Raw genomic sequence first — 18972 nt, 5'->3', positions numbered from 1 at the left:
TTCTAATTTTAGATTTATCCAAAATGAGGCAACAATCCTTTCCCAACCTCGAACCCATAACATTCAAATAGGACAAACAAACAAGTAAAATCAGTAGAACAGTACATATTTTCCTTTGAAAACCTAGCATAAAGGAATCTGTACTAACAACACATGCTTGAAGATTAAATTTAGAGCAGATAGCTTACTAGTTATGTTGCCTACCTGACTTTGCATCCATCACAAATTAAAAATTGAGTGGGCTGTGAAAAGAGCAATTTATCTTTCAAATGCAATATTCCAATATGTAGTCCTGGTGTATGATGAACAAAACTAGAAAGTTACCGTGAGAAGTTAAAATAGAAGTAACCTGCATGAGCGGAGGGGCTGCATGCGTAGTTTGGACTGCCCTAACATATGCCGTTAGCTGATCTCAACTACGATTGTAACTACAACTACTAGTCTTATTGCCTTGCTAACTCATCCACCCTGGAAAACATGCGCAGGCTTACAGAATTAGATTTGGCTCTTCATGTTCAGTATAGTCAAAAACACTTGCTAGCATGTTATCCAGGGCACATATAAAGAATTGTTACTTGGGTAAGATAATGAAGGGTGACTGGGTTCTGTTTGCCAATGTTATAGTTAACTATACAGAATTTAAGTGACTGAACCTTTGCTCTGAGCTTTTCTGAGAGTGTGCGTGGGCAAATTAACACTATAGCATTCGAGCTTTTGTTCTACCCTATGTTCCCTTCCTCCTGGCAAAATTCTATACTGGGAGTGCAGGATTGTTATTTTTATCCTTGTAAACCATGTTTCTTTCACACAACTCCATGTAGCTAGTTACCTAGGTGTACCAAGACAACTGGGAAAATCAATTGCATGTTCTCAACAGTGATCTGGAGGCAAAGTGAGCTGCCCTGTCTCAGTTATCAATAAGTAAATAAAACATGAACAATCCTTGCAATTTAAAGATCTTGAATATTACTACTGTAACTACAAAAGCAAAGGAAAGCCACATCATGGGGACACGGTTAAAGAATATCAACATGAAAGGTCAACAAGCTGCCAATTGGGATCAGCTGTTTTTAGTTTCTGATGATCCCACGTCAGTTTCCAGTCTGTGTATAACTTATGTAATGTTGCATGAAGTCCCATTTCCTGAAATTGGAAGCTGCGCTCCCCAGTCCAAACTCGCTGCTGTGAGATACGCTTGTTCATGGCCATTATCACTGACCAGCTCAAGATGTAGATTACAAAATGTCAAGGAGCCCTCGGGGTTACTGCTTCCCTTGCCCTGCTTCCTTTGCCTTCATTCAAAAATGGATTAAAATCCATTTTCTTCTCCTCGCTCAGCACAATACTTTAAGGACACCATGCAGGCAGTTCCTAGGTTAGGGTTAGTCACCAGTTGCATGGACATGTGACAGAGAACCCAACGTATACAATTCACACTTGGATTTTTAAATCTCAGATGACTGGTAGTGCCATTGGTTACTATGTGCTCCAACGACACTGGAGGTCTGCACTTCATGTACCAAGGGTAAGAAAAGGCCACCAGGTCCATGTGCAAGAAACCAATATGATGTAACTCCATTGCACTGCTACTGGAATTAATGGTCATAAGATAATGATTCCTACAGAACTTAAATTTATTTTCATTCAACAAGTTTCAATTGTTAACCTTCATTCTTTGGAAGTGGGATAATAGCTAAACTAGAAACTGAAAATTAAAGGTTATCAGATGGTCATAAAGGTATTCCACTTTTCACAAGTTCAGACGTTTGTATTCAGAAAACTCAGAAATTCCTACGACACTAATACCAAGCCCCAAGATACTAGCTAAATAATTTGGAACCATAGAAACAAATGGGTATGGGGGAGAGGGGGTGTGAGGGATAGCCAACTACGCCATGCAATTTGGCCGAGCTCCAGAATTACTCATTTAAAAGGAACAACTTGTGTTGAATCAAAAGAGGCCCCTTCTTCAGAAAGCCTCAACCAACTGAAGTTCCTGTATTATTCAGCAAATCTCACAGGTTGAGCTGCTTGATATCCTTTCTTTTTCTCTCCAATTCAAAACAATTCAACTTTAATGTACAGAGAAATAACCAAGTCCAGAAATATTAGGGCCAATACAAACAACGTATTTCCATGGCATTCCTCAATCTGCTGTTTTAGTTAAGGTGTTAACCAAGTTAAAATAAATAGATTAAAGCCTCCATTAAAATAGCAGACTGAAATACAAATGCAGTACTACTAACTTAATATCCAATGTGTGATTTAAGTTCTTTTGATGGTTGCTGATATCCGACTATTTAATATCCATTGGGTGTCATTTATGAAAGATGGTCAAGAGACTCCTTCACCCTCTAATTAGGAAATGCATCTATAAGCCCTGACTGTTCTCTTGGGCAAGAGAACAAAGAACAAAGAAAATTACAGCACAGGCCCTTCGGCCCTCCCAGCCTGCGCCGATCCAGATCCTTTATCTAAACCTGTTGCCTATTTTCCAAAAAGAGAGCCCTGACTAGAGTCAGATTCTTCACAGCACAGAAAGAGGTCCATCAGCCCATCATGCCTGCGCCGGCCATCAAGCACTTATCAACTCTAATCCCATTTTCTAGCATTTGACCCGTAGCCTCTTATGCTATGGTATTTCAAGTGTTCATCTAAATGTTTCTAAATTTTGTGAGGGTTCTCACCTCTACCACGCTTTCATGCCTCAAGTTTGAGATTCCCACCACACACTAGGTAAAGAGGTTTTTCTTCACATGCCCTCACCATAATTCTATGCCCCCGGGTTAATAGCCCTCACTCCCCGTCCAGGGTAAAAGTTCCTTCCCATCCAACCTATCTAAGCCCTTCAATTTTATACACCTCAGTCAGATCCCCCTCAGTCTACTCTGCTCTAAGAAGAGCAACCCCAGACTATCCAGTCTCTTAATGGCTGAAATGCTCCAACCCAGGCAACATTCTGGTGAATCTCCATTGTGCCCATTCTCGTGTAACACTTCCTTCCTATGGTGTGGTAACCAGAACTGCACACAGCATTCAAAGCTGTGGCTGAAACAGCGTTTTATACAGCTCCATTATAATCTCGGCCAATCAAGGCAAGTATCTCATATGCTTCTTAACAATCTTATCTACCGGTCCTGCTGGCTTCAGGGATCTATGGATATGTACACCAAGGTCCCTCTGATTGCTATACTTCCTAGGGTCCTACCAATCCTTGTATATTCCCTTGCCTTTTTAATCCTCCCAAAATCCATTACCGCACATTTTTCATACTATAGGAATAACAACCATGAAACCCTCCTTCCTGGAGAAGAGGCTTGAGATGAGTGCCACATTTAGCTATTAGGATCAGAAGGCTCTGCAAGTAGCTTATTCGGGTATTGTCAGAAGGATCCACACTAGCTATTTAAAGTCAAGCAGCGCCGGATGTATGTCTTGAAAAGTCCATCATTCGGGACAATATATATGAATAAAATTACTTGATTCTCAAACTTTGAGATTAGGGTGCACCAAATTCTACGGTGGTAAGTCTGCAAAGTGAGTGTGCAAAAATTTGGCAGATGGAATATTGTGTTTCAAAACGTGACACATTTTGTGTCCATTTTGGTGGGAGAATAAAAAGCAGAATATTATTTAAATGGAAAGAGAGATTACAGAATGCTGCAGTATAGAGGGATTTGGGTATCCCAACATGTCAGCATGCCATAAGTGATGAGAATGCTCACTAGGCTGATTCCTGGGATAAAGATTGAGAAAGTTAAACCTATACTCATTGGAGTTTAGAAGAACGTCAGGTGATCTTTTGAAATATTTAAAATGATGGGGCTTAACAGGATAAATGCTGAGAAGTTTGCACATTCTCACTGTATCGGTGTGGATCTCACCCCCACAACTCAAAAAGATGTGCATGGTAGGTGAATTGGTCACACTAAATTGCCTCTTAATTGGAAAAAAATTGGATACTCTAAATTTATTTTTTAAAAAGATAAATGCTGAGAGGATGTTTACGTTGGTGGGGGAATCTAGAACTTGAGGGCACTCAAGGGGACTCCCATTTAAGACTGAGGTGAAGAGGAATTTCTTCTCTTAAGAGGATTCTGATTCTTTAGAATTCTCTTCCTCGTGTATCAGTGGAGGCTTGGTGATTGAATATATTCAAGACTGAGTTAGACAAATATTTGATCCACAGGGGAGTCAAGGATTATGGGAGGCAAGTAGAAAAGTGGACATCAGCTAGGACCAATCCGAATAGAGGAACAGGCTTGAGGGGATGAATGGCCTACTCCTGCTCCTATTTATGATATTATTCTATGATCTTATAAAATATAACACTTCTGTCCTCAAATTCTCATTTCCTTGTAATTTTCTCTTTCCACGATTCTGTTGTTGTTCCAGAAGTGGAACTTCTTCCGACTCCTGTAATTCTGTGCGTCACCAACTGTCTCCGCCTCCTTTCCTCTACTTTTATCACCATGCTAATTTGTGTATTTTCTCCCCTCCCTGATGTTTTCCTAATTTTTTTACTGCCTTTTCTATTTGTACAATGTTGGCGCAACCATATGGAGGTTAGGATGAAAGAGGAAACCAGAAAGCAGAGACATTGCGAATTGCTAAAATAAAAAACGAGCATGTGTACACAAAACGGCTTCAGGTCCGTAACAATGACTGCACTTCAAAAAGTAATTCATTATGTAAAACCTTTAGACAGGTTTTAAGAAAGTGATGAAATGTTGCACAAATGTACTATATTCATTCTCCGCATCAAATCTGCAATGCATGTTTCGGATCCATTGGGACAGTATGGGAAGAATTATGGGCCTGCTGGGGATGTTCTCGGGGTACAAACTGAATGGAGGGAAAAGTGAGGTATTCCCAGTGAATGAGCTGGGACAGCGGGCTAATTTAGGGGGGATGCCATTTATGGTAGCACGGGATAGGTTTAGGTATTTGGGATTCAGGTAATGAGGGAATGGGCAGGACTCCATAAGTAGAACTTAACGAAGCTGGTGAGGAGGCCAGGGAGAATCTTGGGAGGTGGGATACACTGCACTTAACATTGGTGGGGAGGGTCCAAGTGTAAAAATGAATATTCTGCCGAGGGTCTTGTTTATCTTTCAGGCTCTGCCGATCTTTATACCAAAGGTCTTTTTACGGAAAGTAGACACAATCATCGCGGACTTTGTATGGTCAGGGAAGGTGCCGAGGGTGGGGAGAAACTGCTACAGAGGCAGAAGGGGGGTTGGCATTGCCGAACTTGCTTCATTATTGTTGGGTGGCGAATATGGACACGGTGCGGCCATGGTGGGAAGAAGATGGGGTAAAATAGGTTAAGATGGAGGAGGAGTAAGGGGTCTAGTTTGAGGGCTATGGTGACGGCAGTGTTGCCAATGGCTCAGAGTAGGTATTCAGGGAGTCCAGTGGTGCAGTCCACGGTGAAGATATGGAATCAGCTGAGGATGGAAGGAATGGTTGTGCAATGGCACAGCACAAGAATCATAGGTTTGAGCCGGAGGGTTGGATAGATAGTGTATACAGGAGGTGGAGGGAAATAGGGCTGGTCAAGGTGAGAGACTTGTATTTGGAGGAAGGGTTTGCCAGTCTGTAGGAGCTAATGGAGAAGGTAGAGTTGCCGAGAGTATCTGCAGGTTAGAGACTTTGGGCGAAAGGTCTGGAGAGGGTTCCCAAGGTTGCCGAGGTACACCCTGCTGGAGCGACTGCTGCTTCCGGATGTGGAAGGGGAGGGAAAAATTGGGGAAATATACAAGTGGCTGGGGGAGCAGGGAGGTGAGCAGGTGGTGAAGATCAAGGAGAAATGGGAAGCGGAGTTGGGAGGAGAGTATGGAGTGAGGCACTGCGAATGGTAACCGGGACCTCCTCTAGTGCAAGGATGAGCCTGATATAGTTTAAGTTGGTGCAACGGGCGCATATCACTCGGGCGAGAATGATTGGGTTCTTACAGGGGTAGCAGATGACTGTGAGAGGTGTGGGTGGGGGCCAGCGAATCACGCGCACATGTTTTGGGGTTGCGAAAAATTGGGAAGATTCTGAGCGGAGGTGTTTGGGGTCTTAGCCAGGATAGTGGAGGAGGAAGTGGACCCGGATCCTTTGGTGGCAATATTTGGGATTTCGTAGAAGCAGGAGCTCATGTAGAGGAGGAAGGCCGATGTCATGGCCTTTGCTTCTCTGATTGCACGGCAGTGAATTTTGCTGGAGTGGCGGTCGGCATCGCCACCGGGGGTAGCAGCTTGGTTGGGTGACCTGTACTACTTTCTGCGATTGGAGAAGATAAAGTATGAGTTAAGGGGCTCAGCAGGGGAGTTTGAGAAAAGGTGGGAGATGTTTGTGACCCTGTTTGAGGAGCTATTCTTCGCAGGGGGGTGGGGGGAGGGAAGGAGAAAATATGTAGACTGTATAGTTGATTGCTGGGAAGTATGTTTCCCGGGGTGTTTATTTGCTGTAACCTGCTTTGATAAATGTTCGTAATAAAATACATTTAAAAAAAAACAAATCTGCAATGTACCAGTGTCCAAAATACACCTTCAGAGATACTGATTATAAGCAGTTGACTAATTGTTTTGGATTGCTGTGACACTGATGCGGAGTTAAGAGTTAAACACTGATACTGTAGTGGATTACAGAAACCAGACTCAATGAGATTAAGGTTCCCACACAATCAGCTGACAAAGCAGCACTTCCTGCCATCGCCCTTTTTGATTCAAAATAAACAGTTTCTCACCTCCAGGCTCAGCTGTTTTCCCACAGCCTTTGGTTAATTGACTGGCTGCTTTAGTCATTACCCCTCAGAGGGCATACTAGTGTCTCCTCTCATCTACTTCTTACCCATTTTGTTTCCTGTAATTTTGTTGTTACCCAAGAAATAGAGTAGGCAGTCCAAGATAAATCCTTGGTAATATTACAAGTCCCCTGTCCAAAATTGAGCACTTTGGGACCGGAACAATGGTGGATTTTCCCCAATTTTGGACATGAGACTCAGTCTTTTCATCTAAATCATTAATATAGATTGTAAATAGTTGATAGAGACTGTGACCCTTGTGATAATCCACAATCCACTGCCTGCTAACTTTTTTAAAACTCTCTGCTTCCTGTCTGGTAATCAACACTCTATCCATGATAATATATTACTCCCAACTCCATGCACCCATGTCTTGCATTTAACATATTGTGTCGCACCTTACTGAATGCTTTTTGGAAATCCAGGTGTACTGGTCTTCCTTTATCTACCTTAATAGTTGCATCCTCAAAAAACTCTTGTTGGCTTTCCTTTAAGTGAAACCAGGTTGACTTGTAATCATACAATGCCTACCTCAGTGTATTTTTACACTTCCTTAATAATAGATTCCAGCACTTTCCCAACAACTGATGCCAGGCAAACTGGCCTGTAGTTTCCGGTTTTACGATTCATCCATGCTTGAAAAGGAGTAACATTTGCCAGGAATTCTAGAATGCTGCTGCATCCACTATCTCTCCCCCCCCCCCCCCCCCCCCCCCCCCCGGGACATTGGAGCTCTGGAACCACATCCCCTCTGCCCCCCCCTCGATCACTACACTGCCACCACAGTACTGCTTCTGGCCTCTGCAGTGCCTACCAGGTTCAAGAGCTGTCAGATAATCAGAGCTCTCAAGGGAGAGACTTCCTTCCAAGGGCAGACTCAAGTGAGCATTAAATGGTAACGGGAGTTAGAGAGTTGGCTTAGGTGCCGACTCTCAGGATAGTGAGTGGGGATCGCTTGTCATCCTCTTTTTTTTCATAAATGTAGAGTACCAAATTCATTTTTTCCAATTAAGGGGCAATTTAGCATGGCCAATCCATCTACTCCAGGGGTGGGCAAACTTTTCCGTGCAAGGGCCACATTCAGAAATTCACAAAGGGCCGCATAGTATATTAAGTAAAATTATTACTTCACCCGGTTATGATTCTGGGCGCCTCATATAGAACATAGAACGGTACAGCACAGAACAGGCCCTTCGGCCCTCGACGTTGTGCCGAGCAATGATCACCCTACTCAAGTCAACGTATCCACCCTATACCAGTAAGTAACCCAACAGCCCCCCCCCCCATTAACCTTAAAAAAAATGTAAAAAAAAAAAATTTAAAAAAAAATTTTTTTTTTTTTTTTTTTAAATGACTTGGTGGGCCGCAGAAATACCTTTGGCGGGCCGTAGTTTGCCCACCCCTGATCTACTCTGCACATCTTTGGGTTGTGGGGGCGGAACTGACTCAAACTCGGGGAGAATGTGCAAACTCCACACGGAGTGACCCAGAACTGGGATCAAACCTGGGACCTCAGTGCTGTGAGACAACAGTGCTAACCACTGCACCGCCATGCTGCCCTATCGCTTGCCATCCTCAAAGGCTCCAGAGATATGTCACATTTTAATCCCTTTTCTTTGTTGATCTTAATTTCCTTAATATCCTCACTGTGTTCGGTTACTCTCTGCTCTACCACTAAACTGGTGTCTTCTACCATGAATCAGACAAAATATTTGTTCAACGCCACTGCAATTTCCTCATTCCCTATAATAATTTTGCTAATTAATAATTTTCTAATGGACCATGTTAACTTTAGCTACTCTTTACCTTTTTATATACTCTTATCAGCTGTTTTTAGATTACTGGCTAATTTATTCTCATTTTGTTCTTTCCCTTTTGATCATCTTTTTGGTTGCCCATTGCTGGTTTCTAAAATATTCCCAACCTGCAGACCTGTTACTGTTTTTGAAATAATGCAAGCTGCTTATTTTAATCTAATACTAGCCCTAACTTCCTGAGTGAGCCTTAGATGGGTCTTTCTTGCTGAGTTTGAGGATGGCTAAGCTTTTATTTTTCAATGGAATGTATTTTTGTTGGACATTTTGAATTGTTTCTTTAAATGTGTCCCTCTGTTCAGTTACATCCATTCCTTTTAGTGAGGGTGTGGGACCTGCCCAATGATAGTAGCACCTAGAATATGAACCATTATAAACGGTTGGTAACTCTGATTAGGCACCTTACTAGAGGTTTCATCACATGGTTTCCCATCCCCTCACCCAAAGAGCTGCCCACTCAACTATCTTGAATATCATATCACATCTTTGTAATGCTCCAGAGTTATTTTTACTGCAAGAGGTTCCAAGTAGCAGTGACCAGGAGACTCATTTTTAATTCCTGGAAATGCCAGGATAATCTTAGAGGGTTGGAAATCCTAGCCGCAGAAAAGCCATGGAATTAGAAACGTTAACTCAAACACAACCATAACTAATGATCGGTAGGGCAACCGTGGCGCAGTGGTTAGCACTGCTGCCTCTCAGCCCCGGGTTCGATCCCGGGTCACTGTCCATGTGGAGTTTGCACATTCTCCCGGTATCTGCATGGGTCTCACCCTCAGAACTCAAAAGATGTGCTGGGTAGGTGGATTGGCCACACTAAATTACCCATTAATTGGAAAAAATTGGATACTGTAAATTTATTTTAAAAACTAAAGAAGGGTTGTCCGTAAGGCAGGTAATGTTTCCATTGGCTCCTGTCATTCTACAAAGACTGTGAAAGACAATCACATTAGTGCCAAACTTGAGATGGTCATTTTCTATGGATTCGTATAACTGAACTTAATCAGCCAGCGCCAATTTTGTTTCAGTTTAGCGATAGAGCCGATTAACAGGTGGACCCTAGAGTGAGAGCATATCGCTTTATCTTGTGATTTGGTTAAACAAACAAAGCTCCCACTACAAATAGTGTCCTTTACAACCAGCACCTTGTCAAATCACTTTGCCCACCTCCGACCATGGGAGAAATGATTGTTCTAGACTTTCTGGACATGACTGGAGGTAAACACGGACCTTGAAAAAGATTATGCTCTGATAATAGCTACTGTACTCCAATTAGGAAATGAGGCAAATCAAACTGTATGCAACAATTCCGCTGCAACAAATGACCTTAACACGGCCATGAATCACTCAACAAGTTGCCAAAATATCCCAGTCATACAGTCACCTAGTCCAACAGTAACATCTTAATAATAATCTTCCATTATTTTCACAAGTAGGCTTACATTAACATTGTAATGAAGTTACTGTGAAAATACCCTAGTCGCCACATTCCAGCGCCTGTTCGGGTACACTGAGGGAGAATTCAGAATGTTCAATTCACCTAACCAGCATGTCTTTCGGAACTTGTGGGAGGAAACCGGAGCACCCGGAGGAAGTCTACGCAAACACAGGGAGAACGTGCACTCTCCACACAGACAGTAACCCAAGCGAGAATCGAACCTGGGACCCTCGCGCTGTGAAGCAACAGTGCTAACCACTCTGCTACCTTGTGCCCGCATTTCCGGATTTTGCATTTTCAACTTATTAGTTAAGATTGTCCAGTATCACTTATAGATATTGGAGCAGTGAATTGTTCCATTAAATCAGAATGTTGCCCCTGGGTTCTAATCCGTCTCAAGTGTAGTAGAAATGAGGATCACTTCTGCCTGTTGTTTTGCCAAAATTACTTTGCGTAGTCTCAATCAACTAGGCATGCACACAATTAAACAATTCTCTACCTATTAACTGAAACGGAAGAAAAATCAAGCAGGCTTACATCAGATCACCATCAGATTTTCATGCATTTACTGTAACCACGTAATTCAATATGCACAGAAACAAGAACTACTCCATTTTCTCCAGACCATGAGTAAAGTGCAAAGCTTGTTAATTACAGGCTGCCTCACTCTTTTCTCTCTATAGTTGACACAGTTGTCAATCCACCTGTGGTAACCCGTGCAATCTTTCTTCCCAAGCTTTTATGCATTCCCCGAAAACATACTCAACAGTTTAATGTTCCAACTAGAGGAGCCTATAAGCCCAACAGAAAACAGGGCTTAGCAGAATTCACAAATCCCAGTGAAATTGATGGGCAGTCCCCAAAACAGATGGGAAGGATCGCCATAACAGGGAGTCCTAGGAACAGTAAGCAATCCCAACACCAAAGCCAACCTCTGATTGCTGCATGACACGTATACTCACTGTAATTTATTTGTCCCCTACTCAAAACAGCTGCTCCTCCAATTCCAAATGGATCTGCATACTTCTGTATGATTGTGCGACATTATGTTTTACATGCATTCTGCATTCCCACATTTGAGATTCATTACACTACCTCTAGTGCAAACAAAAGAGTATCCCTTGCAAACAACCGATAAAATTAATTGCAGTAACAAGCAGCTCTGCAACAAAATAATAGTATGTGACAATGTTCAAGATTACTTAGAGCATTATCCTGGTAGAAAGGTTAGACGGTCCTCAGTGAAGGCAGCAAAACTAATGTGAAAAATGTGCCAATCTTCATCCTGCCTCTCCCATGCCAGGCACAACTCCTTATCCAAGTAACAGCTAACCTGCACTTCAGGGCTCCTAATGCCCCCTTTTAACCAAGTTATTGGGAACACCATCTGACACATTGGTCAAAATCAGAACTAACCATTTGAGGAATCATAGAATGGGCAGGACTCCGCTTTAATCATGCAGCCCCAAATTGCACTATTTCCCCGGGGGGGGGGGGGGGGGGGGGGGGGGGGGAGAGAGAGAGAGAGAGAGAGAGATGAAGTTTAAACTATAGGCACAGTTGACCTGGAAAATGGAGAGTTAAAGCCTTGAGCCTCCTGTGCTAGCAGACTCCAAGATAAGAGAATTTTCAGTCTCCATGCCAAAATGAATATCTTATAGACAAAGGTTTCTCCCAAGTTGGGCTGGAAACTAGGTACAACAGTGAATTAGCACCCTAGACTTTCAGCTGAAAGCTGGTTATGAATCAGATTCAGCCTGATGTGTTGAAATAATCTGTGTTAGCTGCAAGGGCCCTACATTAAGTGATTTAGGCCAGTCTGTAATATGACATTAGTTAGGACGCACAGATGGCTATATGGCAGTGCCACATTGATGCAGCCTAAAATTTGTAAGGAATGAAAAAGGCATTACTCTAACCTGGGAGTACTTGATGGCAACATTGAAGAAAAAGGCAAGTGTTTCCATTTTCCAGTATTGAAGATTCAAATGAAATTGAATGTAGAAGTGTGAAGTGCTACATTTGGTAAAAAGAACAAGGAGACAATATAAAATGAAGATTACAATTGTAAAGGAGATGCAGGAACCTAGTGGTAACTGTGTACAATTCATTGAAGGTGGCAGGGCAGGCGGAGTAAGAGGTAAATGAAGCATATGAATGAGAGAGTACAAAAACAAGGAAGTTGTGGTCCATCTGCATAACACTGGTTCAGGCTCAGCTCAAGTAGTGTGTCCAGTTCTGCACACCCACACTTTAGGAAAGATGTGGAGGGAGAAGGTACAGAAAGGATTCATAAGAATGGTTCCAGGGATGAGGAACAGAATTACATGGGTAGATTGGAGAAGCTGTGGCTGTTCTCCTTGGAGAAGAGAAGATTGCGAGGAGATTGATAGAGGTGTTCAAAATCAAGAGGGGCTTTTACATAGTAGATTGGGAGAGACTGTTGCCATTGGTGGAAGGATTGAGAATGAAAGGGCACAGATGTATGGTAATTGACAAAAAAAGCAATGACATCAGGAAAAACGTTCTTTAATGCAGCAAGTGGTTAGAATCTGGAATGTGCTGTCTGAGTGTGTGGTGGAGACAGATTCAATTGTGGTTTCAAAAAGAGGATTGGCTAATTATCTGAAGAAAACCAAATACAGGACTGTGGGGAAAAGGACTAGATGGATTTCTCTTACAGAGTGACAGGCTGAGTGGCCTCTCTCGGCACTGTAACGATTCTATGATTCTGTTCTATGAACTTGGTGTGCCAAAATCAGACTCTCCAAATTAATAATAAAATGAAATTTTAAAGTTGCCCCTGTCAAGAAGCTTCCATTGCCCAATAACTGAAAGATATCCACAATAAAACAAATTATCTCTATCTTAAAGCAGAGCTTTAAAAAATTACCTTCTTCAACCAATCCCTTCACGAAACATTACATAAGGAGTATAATTTTTTACTTCCTCTGGGAAAGCTGCAAATTCCAGAATGTTCCATGCGACTCCTTAAACTGGTGCATGAGATCAGACTATCTTTCAGGAAAACCCCAACTGTTTTTACAACTGGCTAAATTAGTGTTATCAACCCTCAGCGTGTTCACATAACCAATAGCAAAGTTAAAAGTTGGATTTCCCCAAGGCCATCTACTCGGATAATTTTATTAATTCTCAGGTTGTGGGTGCTACTGGAAAGGAGGGCAGTTATCTCCCATCAGTGGTGACCGTTCAGTAAGTTTTATTAAACTGAATATGTAGTTTGCTAGGCCAATTCAGAGGGCCACTGAGAACCAACCACACTGGTGTGGGGCTGGTTATCAGTCAGACTTAGCCGAAGTATTTTTTCCCAGGAATATTAGTGAACAGTTGGACATTTAATGACAATCCAAAATCTTCGTGGCCACTTTTACTGATCACAGATTCTTATTTCCAGATGTTATTTTGAACTAAATTCTCAAACCACCACATTGGAATTTAAACGCTTCTTCTCTGGTTACTTATCCAGCAACATAACCATGAAAATGGGCAGCACTATGGCACAGTGGTTGGCACTGCTGCCTCAGGGCGCCGAGGTCCCAGGTTCAATCCCGGCTCTCGATCACTGGCCGTGTGGAGTTTGCACATTCTCCCCGTGCTTGCGTGGGTTTCGCCCCCACAACCCAAAGATGAGCAGGGTAGGTGGATTGGCCATGCTAAATTGCCCCTTAATTGGAAAAAATGAGTTGGGTACTCTAAATTTGCACTCTGGTACAAAACATGGCTTTCCCTCCACCAGTCGCAGTAAATCTGGAAATGTGTTGCTGCTTTGCACAAAAGATACATCAGAAGCTGCTAAATTTAGACCGATCAGGAAATTTCTTGTCTCAGCTACTGTTAGCCACCAACCAGATCTCTCTCTCCATATGAATGCAAAATACCGCAAATGCTAGAAATAAAAAAAAATGCTGCAAATACTCAGCAGGTCAGGCAGCAACTGTGGAGAAAAACAGAGTTAACGTTTCAGGTTGCCTGAAACCAAGTTTCTCCCTATCTACTATGTCCATAACAGGCTGAAATGTTAACTCACTTTAACATTTAACAGAGGCATGAGTATTTCCAGCACTTCCTGCTTTTATTTTGTCTTTTCCCCATCTCCCCTTTGCTTCCAATTTCCTTTTAGTTCAATAGACTTGTCCAGGTGACACCAGCAGTGTCAGGGCACCACCCTGCCCAAAGGGCATGCTGCTGGGGGCCTCCAATCACCTGGAAGATCGCCACAAATGCCATCCTCCTGGTCTCCGCTCATGGGGACCAGTGCTAAACAGCACTTGCCCAAGGTCTTCGAAGTAAACAGTATGAATCCCAAATCCACAGGGAATCTGCACATTAGAGGGAGACTAACTGTCTCGCTCTAATATGAAGATTGCCAAAAGGCAATCCCGCCCTTTACATCGCAACGTCTCGCGAGATCGCATTGAATCTTACGAGACATTGCGAGCCGGGTAGTTCCTGGGAGGTGATCGCCTGGCTTTTATTGGTCACGCTGTGCCGAGCTGCTTTTCGTGTGTAGCGTGACTATTGGATCGCGCCCAATCTCTCAACATTTACCCTATCAAGCCCTTTCAAATCATGTATGTTTCAATGAGATTACCTCTCATTCTTCCAAGCTCCAAAGAATATAGGTCCAATTTTCTTAGTCTCTCATCACAGGACCACCCTCTCATTCTAGGAACCAACATAGTTAACCTTCACTGTCCTGCATCCAATTCAAGGGTATCCTTTCTTAAATGTAGCGATCAAAACTTTACACTGTATTCCAGATGTGATCTCCCAAAAGCTCTGTACAATTGTAGCAAGCCTTATTTATTCCTGTATTCCATATCCCCTTGCAATAAAGGCCAACTAGTATGGGTACTACGACTGAGTGGGGCCCAACAACAGAATAATCACAGGGCACTCTGAAGCAGAGCAGTTCCTCTGACAAAATCTCACCTCCTTACCACATTACTTTCTCATGAAGCTAATGTGACAATCCAACACATTTAACTGATTTTGCCTCCTTTGTGTTGCCAATGCACTGGCACCAATACACTAAGAAGAAAGATACACCTAAAGCTATCATTTTAAACTTGGGTGATCTCAAATTGCACCGAGTATTTCAGCCAAGTAGCATACAGTTCTAAATGCTCCTTCCAGTCACAGCCCACATTTGGTAGGCACAGTAAGAAGTCTTACAACACCAGGTTAAAGTCCATCAGGTTTGTTTTGAATTACTAGCTTTGGTAGAACAAACAATGTAAGTGCACAATTGGGAGTTTTTCCACAATTCCTGTTGGCACACTCAGTGATTATGTGCTTCTGTAATTTCCACCAATATGATATCCCACTAGAAATGCTGGATTTCGGAATCACCCCTTGTACAAAAATATCAGAAAGTGGACTGTTGCTCTTCAAATTAAAATCAAAACAGTACTGTTGTTTTAATAAATACTTAAATATGTGACAAACATTTTTCCAACTGTGTCGCTAATGTATGTGGTCCAGGCAATGAATCTTACGTATAAATAGGAAAAGACAAAAATATCTGTGTCTTTGAAAGGAGGCAAAGGAACAGTATTAATCCTGTCTGTGGAAGGGAGGAGACCTGCCTGTCGCAAAGAAGCAGTCTGGGAAGATTTTGATATGACTTTAAGAAAAATGTTGATGTCTTAAACAAGAATGATGTGGAGATGCCGGCGTTGGACTGGGGTGAGCACAGTAAGAAGTCTTACAACACCAGGTTAAAGTCCAACAGGTTTGTTTCAAACACGAGCTTTCGGAGCACGGCTCCTTCTTCAGGTGAATGGGTCCCATTCACCTGAAGAAGGAGCCGTGCTCCGAAAGCTCGTGTTTGAAACAAACCTGTTGGACTTTAACCTGGTGTTGTAAGACTTCTTACATTAAACAAGAATAACAAAGTCATGTGATTTCCTGCACCAATGTTCCAATAGTATGAATGGGAACGATTCCCTTAAAAGCACAGGTATTTGGGAGAAACCCAAAACATGAAATAATTTCATCTTTCAACATTATCATCTAACCCGGAAATACCAGGAGCGGGGGGCGTCGATTAAAACCAGGTTTAAGCACCAGAGTCAAGACCTATGCAAAATGCTCATAAACCCACCTTGAGGATGCAGGCAAGCTGCAGTGTGTGGTATTACCTGGCTGGGGCATTTTGCAGAATGACTCAAGTCCTAAATACTGTGCCTCAAGCAGATACTGACGCATAAAAAGAACACGGTGCTTATACCCCCCACAAAGGAAACAATTCCTTTAAAAAAAAGGATAAAACTTGCACCCGCAGATTTCAGATAAATAACAGAGCCTTCTTAGATAACCTTCACTGTACGAGTAAAGCAGTTTGCACAAACCTGAGCAATTATTACATTTTGGTGAAATCAAAACCTACTGCACAGCTGCAGTATTTCAAGACTTCTCCGTGAACAGAAGTGAAAAAACGCAATTCAGGAGATACGTTGGTAACTCCATCGCACAACCCAAAGTTTAAAAACAGTGAAGCCAACAAGATTACAGCAGATCAACCTAAGCACATAATAAGTCTTTTACAAAATTAGCTGACAGATTACAAGACAATTTTAAAGCAGAGTTATCCAAACTTGCGACTTTGGAAACCACACAAGTACAAAAAATCCACTTTTCTGTAAATTTGCTGAGACAGATCTTCACGTCAAAATCGGCACATAGACACCAAAAGTGGCAAATGCCAAAGATAAGCTCCTTCCAAACCTCTAGATCCACAACAAAAAAAAAATGGCAAATACATATAGAATTAAGTTATATGGGTTTTAGGGGTTAGTTGATGGAGCTTTAAGGTCACAGGTATTAGATGAGCAAGAGAGTGGATGCTCATGTTTTAGGGACTTTCTAAAGTGGAATAAATGTGGATACTCCAAGACTATTTGTGTCCACTGCACCTGACTAATTTGGTGAAAGTGTGCCATTCAATTAATCAGAAATTCTACACAATTCCCTGCATTGCACACTGTAATCTTGCAGACTGAAAAATATTTCTCAGGATTAGTTAAAACACTGACTAAACAGCTTTGTAAAACCAATCCTATCATTCTCCCCGATTTAGTAAAGCAGTGCTACAAGAACACTCAAACTATTAAAATATATAATTGTTTGCTTCTTCCTCAACACAAACAGAGGAAAAGGAAAGTCATCCACAGCTTGTGGTCAGCCCAGGCTGCAGCAACAGGAACACCGTTCCTGAAAGCTTTTTAATAGAGATGCTGAAGATGGGGTGCTTTTATCAGACTGTAACCTAATCCCACGATGGTTCCTTCTAATAGTCCCTCGAATGCTCAGAGTTTGGGTTCCGCCCCTACTCCCAAAGGCTGCCGACAAGGCTTGGCATGCCATACAGCTAACTTCTGTCAACAGTACCCTTACAACCTGACCGGGTCTCCTAATCAATGTCTCAGTTCTCTGCCTTTGTCTATTGTTTTTGACATTCTCACAGAGCCACCCATCCCACTGTCATTCTAGTCTTTACTCTCTCTGCTAGTGTGCCCCATGCCAGTCTCCACACCCATATTTCCTACCTGGTCTTTCCCCCATGCCTCAGCCCCACTTATCGTACTACATCTCTACCCCTTCTGACTTTCTCCTCCCTTCGCCCCCTGCTCCAACATCCAATCTGGCTGCTTCCATATCTGCCTCTTTCCTCATGACTGGTTGTTTTTCTTTTTTCTCTCTCTTCCCCCCCCCCAATCCCATACTACCAGCCTATCTTTCACCTCTTCTCTCCCCCCTCCGTTTCTTCCTTTTGCCCATTACTCAATCCCTTTGTCTTGCAGCTTTTATCGGGCTCTGTTCCTTTCTATCTCTCCATCCCTCATTCTCGCTCTCTATGTACAACACTCCAGTCTGACTCAGGCAGCCTGCTCTGTGGTTTGAGCTCTGCAGTTTTTTGTACTCTTGCCAGTCAGCCCTCCTCTCCCTCTGGAGTTGGCTTTGTTGTGAGTCAGGCTGAGCCTGCCGAGTTCCTAAAAGAAAAGCCCCGGACTCCATTGAATGAGGAACAGAGTTCCAGAGAGAGGGGACATTTATTAAACATCCCCGGACAGCGGTGAAGAGGGGAGGAGAAGGGGGGATATATATTTTGATTAAAAGTCGAACTCCGCCCCTGAGTTGTGGCCTAGGGACTGGATGTGAAGCCAGGCGAGGATCGGCGAAGAAGGCCGCCCTTCTGCACCCCCCATCCCCCCTTTACCTCTCACCACAGCCGCTGCCCGTAACGTCCGCCGCCGAACTCCACATCCCGGAGACACCGACTGCGGGCCGCCCGCTCCATGGAAACCACTAGAGTGGCTCGGCGGCTGCCGATCAGCCTCTCTCTCGGCTCTTTAACAAGGGGAGCGGCGTGTGACCGGGGCCGCTCCCATCGAGCTGATTCTCACTGACTGAGCGGCCGCTACTGGACAAGACACTCGCGCTCCCAGTCTGAGCGGCTCTGGCTGCGCGCGCCGCCCCGCGAGACCAACCGCTTGGCTGTCCCCGCCCACTGGGCCGCCTAGCTCCGCCCACAGCCCCGTCAGGCCAAACACCCGCCCATAGCTCCGCCCACAGTCTCGCCAGGCAAAACGCCCGCCCATAGCTCCGCCCACAGGGCCGCCTAGCTCCCCGCCCACTGGCCCGCCAAGCCATCCGCTGGACCCCGCCCACCGCTGGGCTCGACCTCCGCCCCCAACTGCCATCCCGCCTTATCCCACCTGTTGCCTCGACCTCGTCCACCACCTCTGGCCTTGCCCACGGCACCTAGGCCCCCAACCTGAGCCCTCCCCCTGAAGCTATCCCGATGGCCCAACAGGATTGGCAAAGGGCCTAAAATTGATCAACTGCCCATAGGGGCCTGAGAATGACTCAACTTCCCCAAGGGGGCCTGAGACTGACCGAGG

At 43.6% G+C, this 18972-nt stretch overlaps 1 protein-coding gene across 4 annotated transcripts in view; it reads right to left on the bottom strand.

Annotated features, from left to right (window-relative positions):
• Positions 1-18972, bottom strand: part of cdon (cell adhesion associated, oncogene regulated) — a 223234-nt gene that overhangs the window by 119722 nt on the left and 84540 nt on the right. For 2 of the 4 annotated variants that reach the window (XM_038779244.1, XM_038779245.1), the window contains exon 1: positions 18295-18531. The exons of 1 other annotated variant lie outside the window; for it this stretch is intronic. In XM_038779244.1, coding sequence (XP_038635172.1) covers positions 18295-18334 — 40 coding nt within the window. In that variant the 5' untranslated portion in view covers positions 18335-18531. Of the gene's footprint in view, positions 1-18287; positions 18532-18972 lie in introns of those variants that run through there. One more of the 4 variants, XM_038779246.1, reaches the window with a different exon arrangement.

This window comes from Scyliorhinus canicula, chromosome 19 (genome assembly GCF_902713615.1).
Source record: "Scyliorhinus canicula chromosome 19, sScyCan1.1, whole genome shotgun sequence".
Classification (NCBI taxonomy): Eukaryota; Metazoa; Chordata; class Chondrichthyes; order Carcharhiniformes; family Scyliorhinidae; genus Scyliorhinus; species Scyliorhinus canicula.
This window is presented reverse-complemented; position numbering and strand designations above follow the sequence as displayed.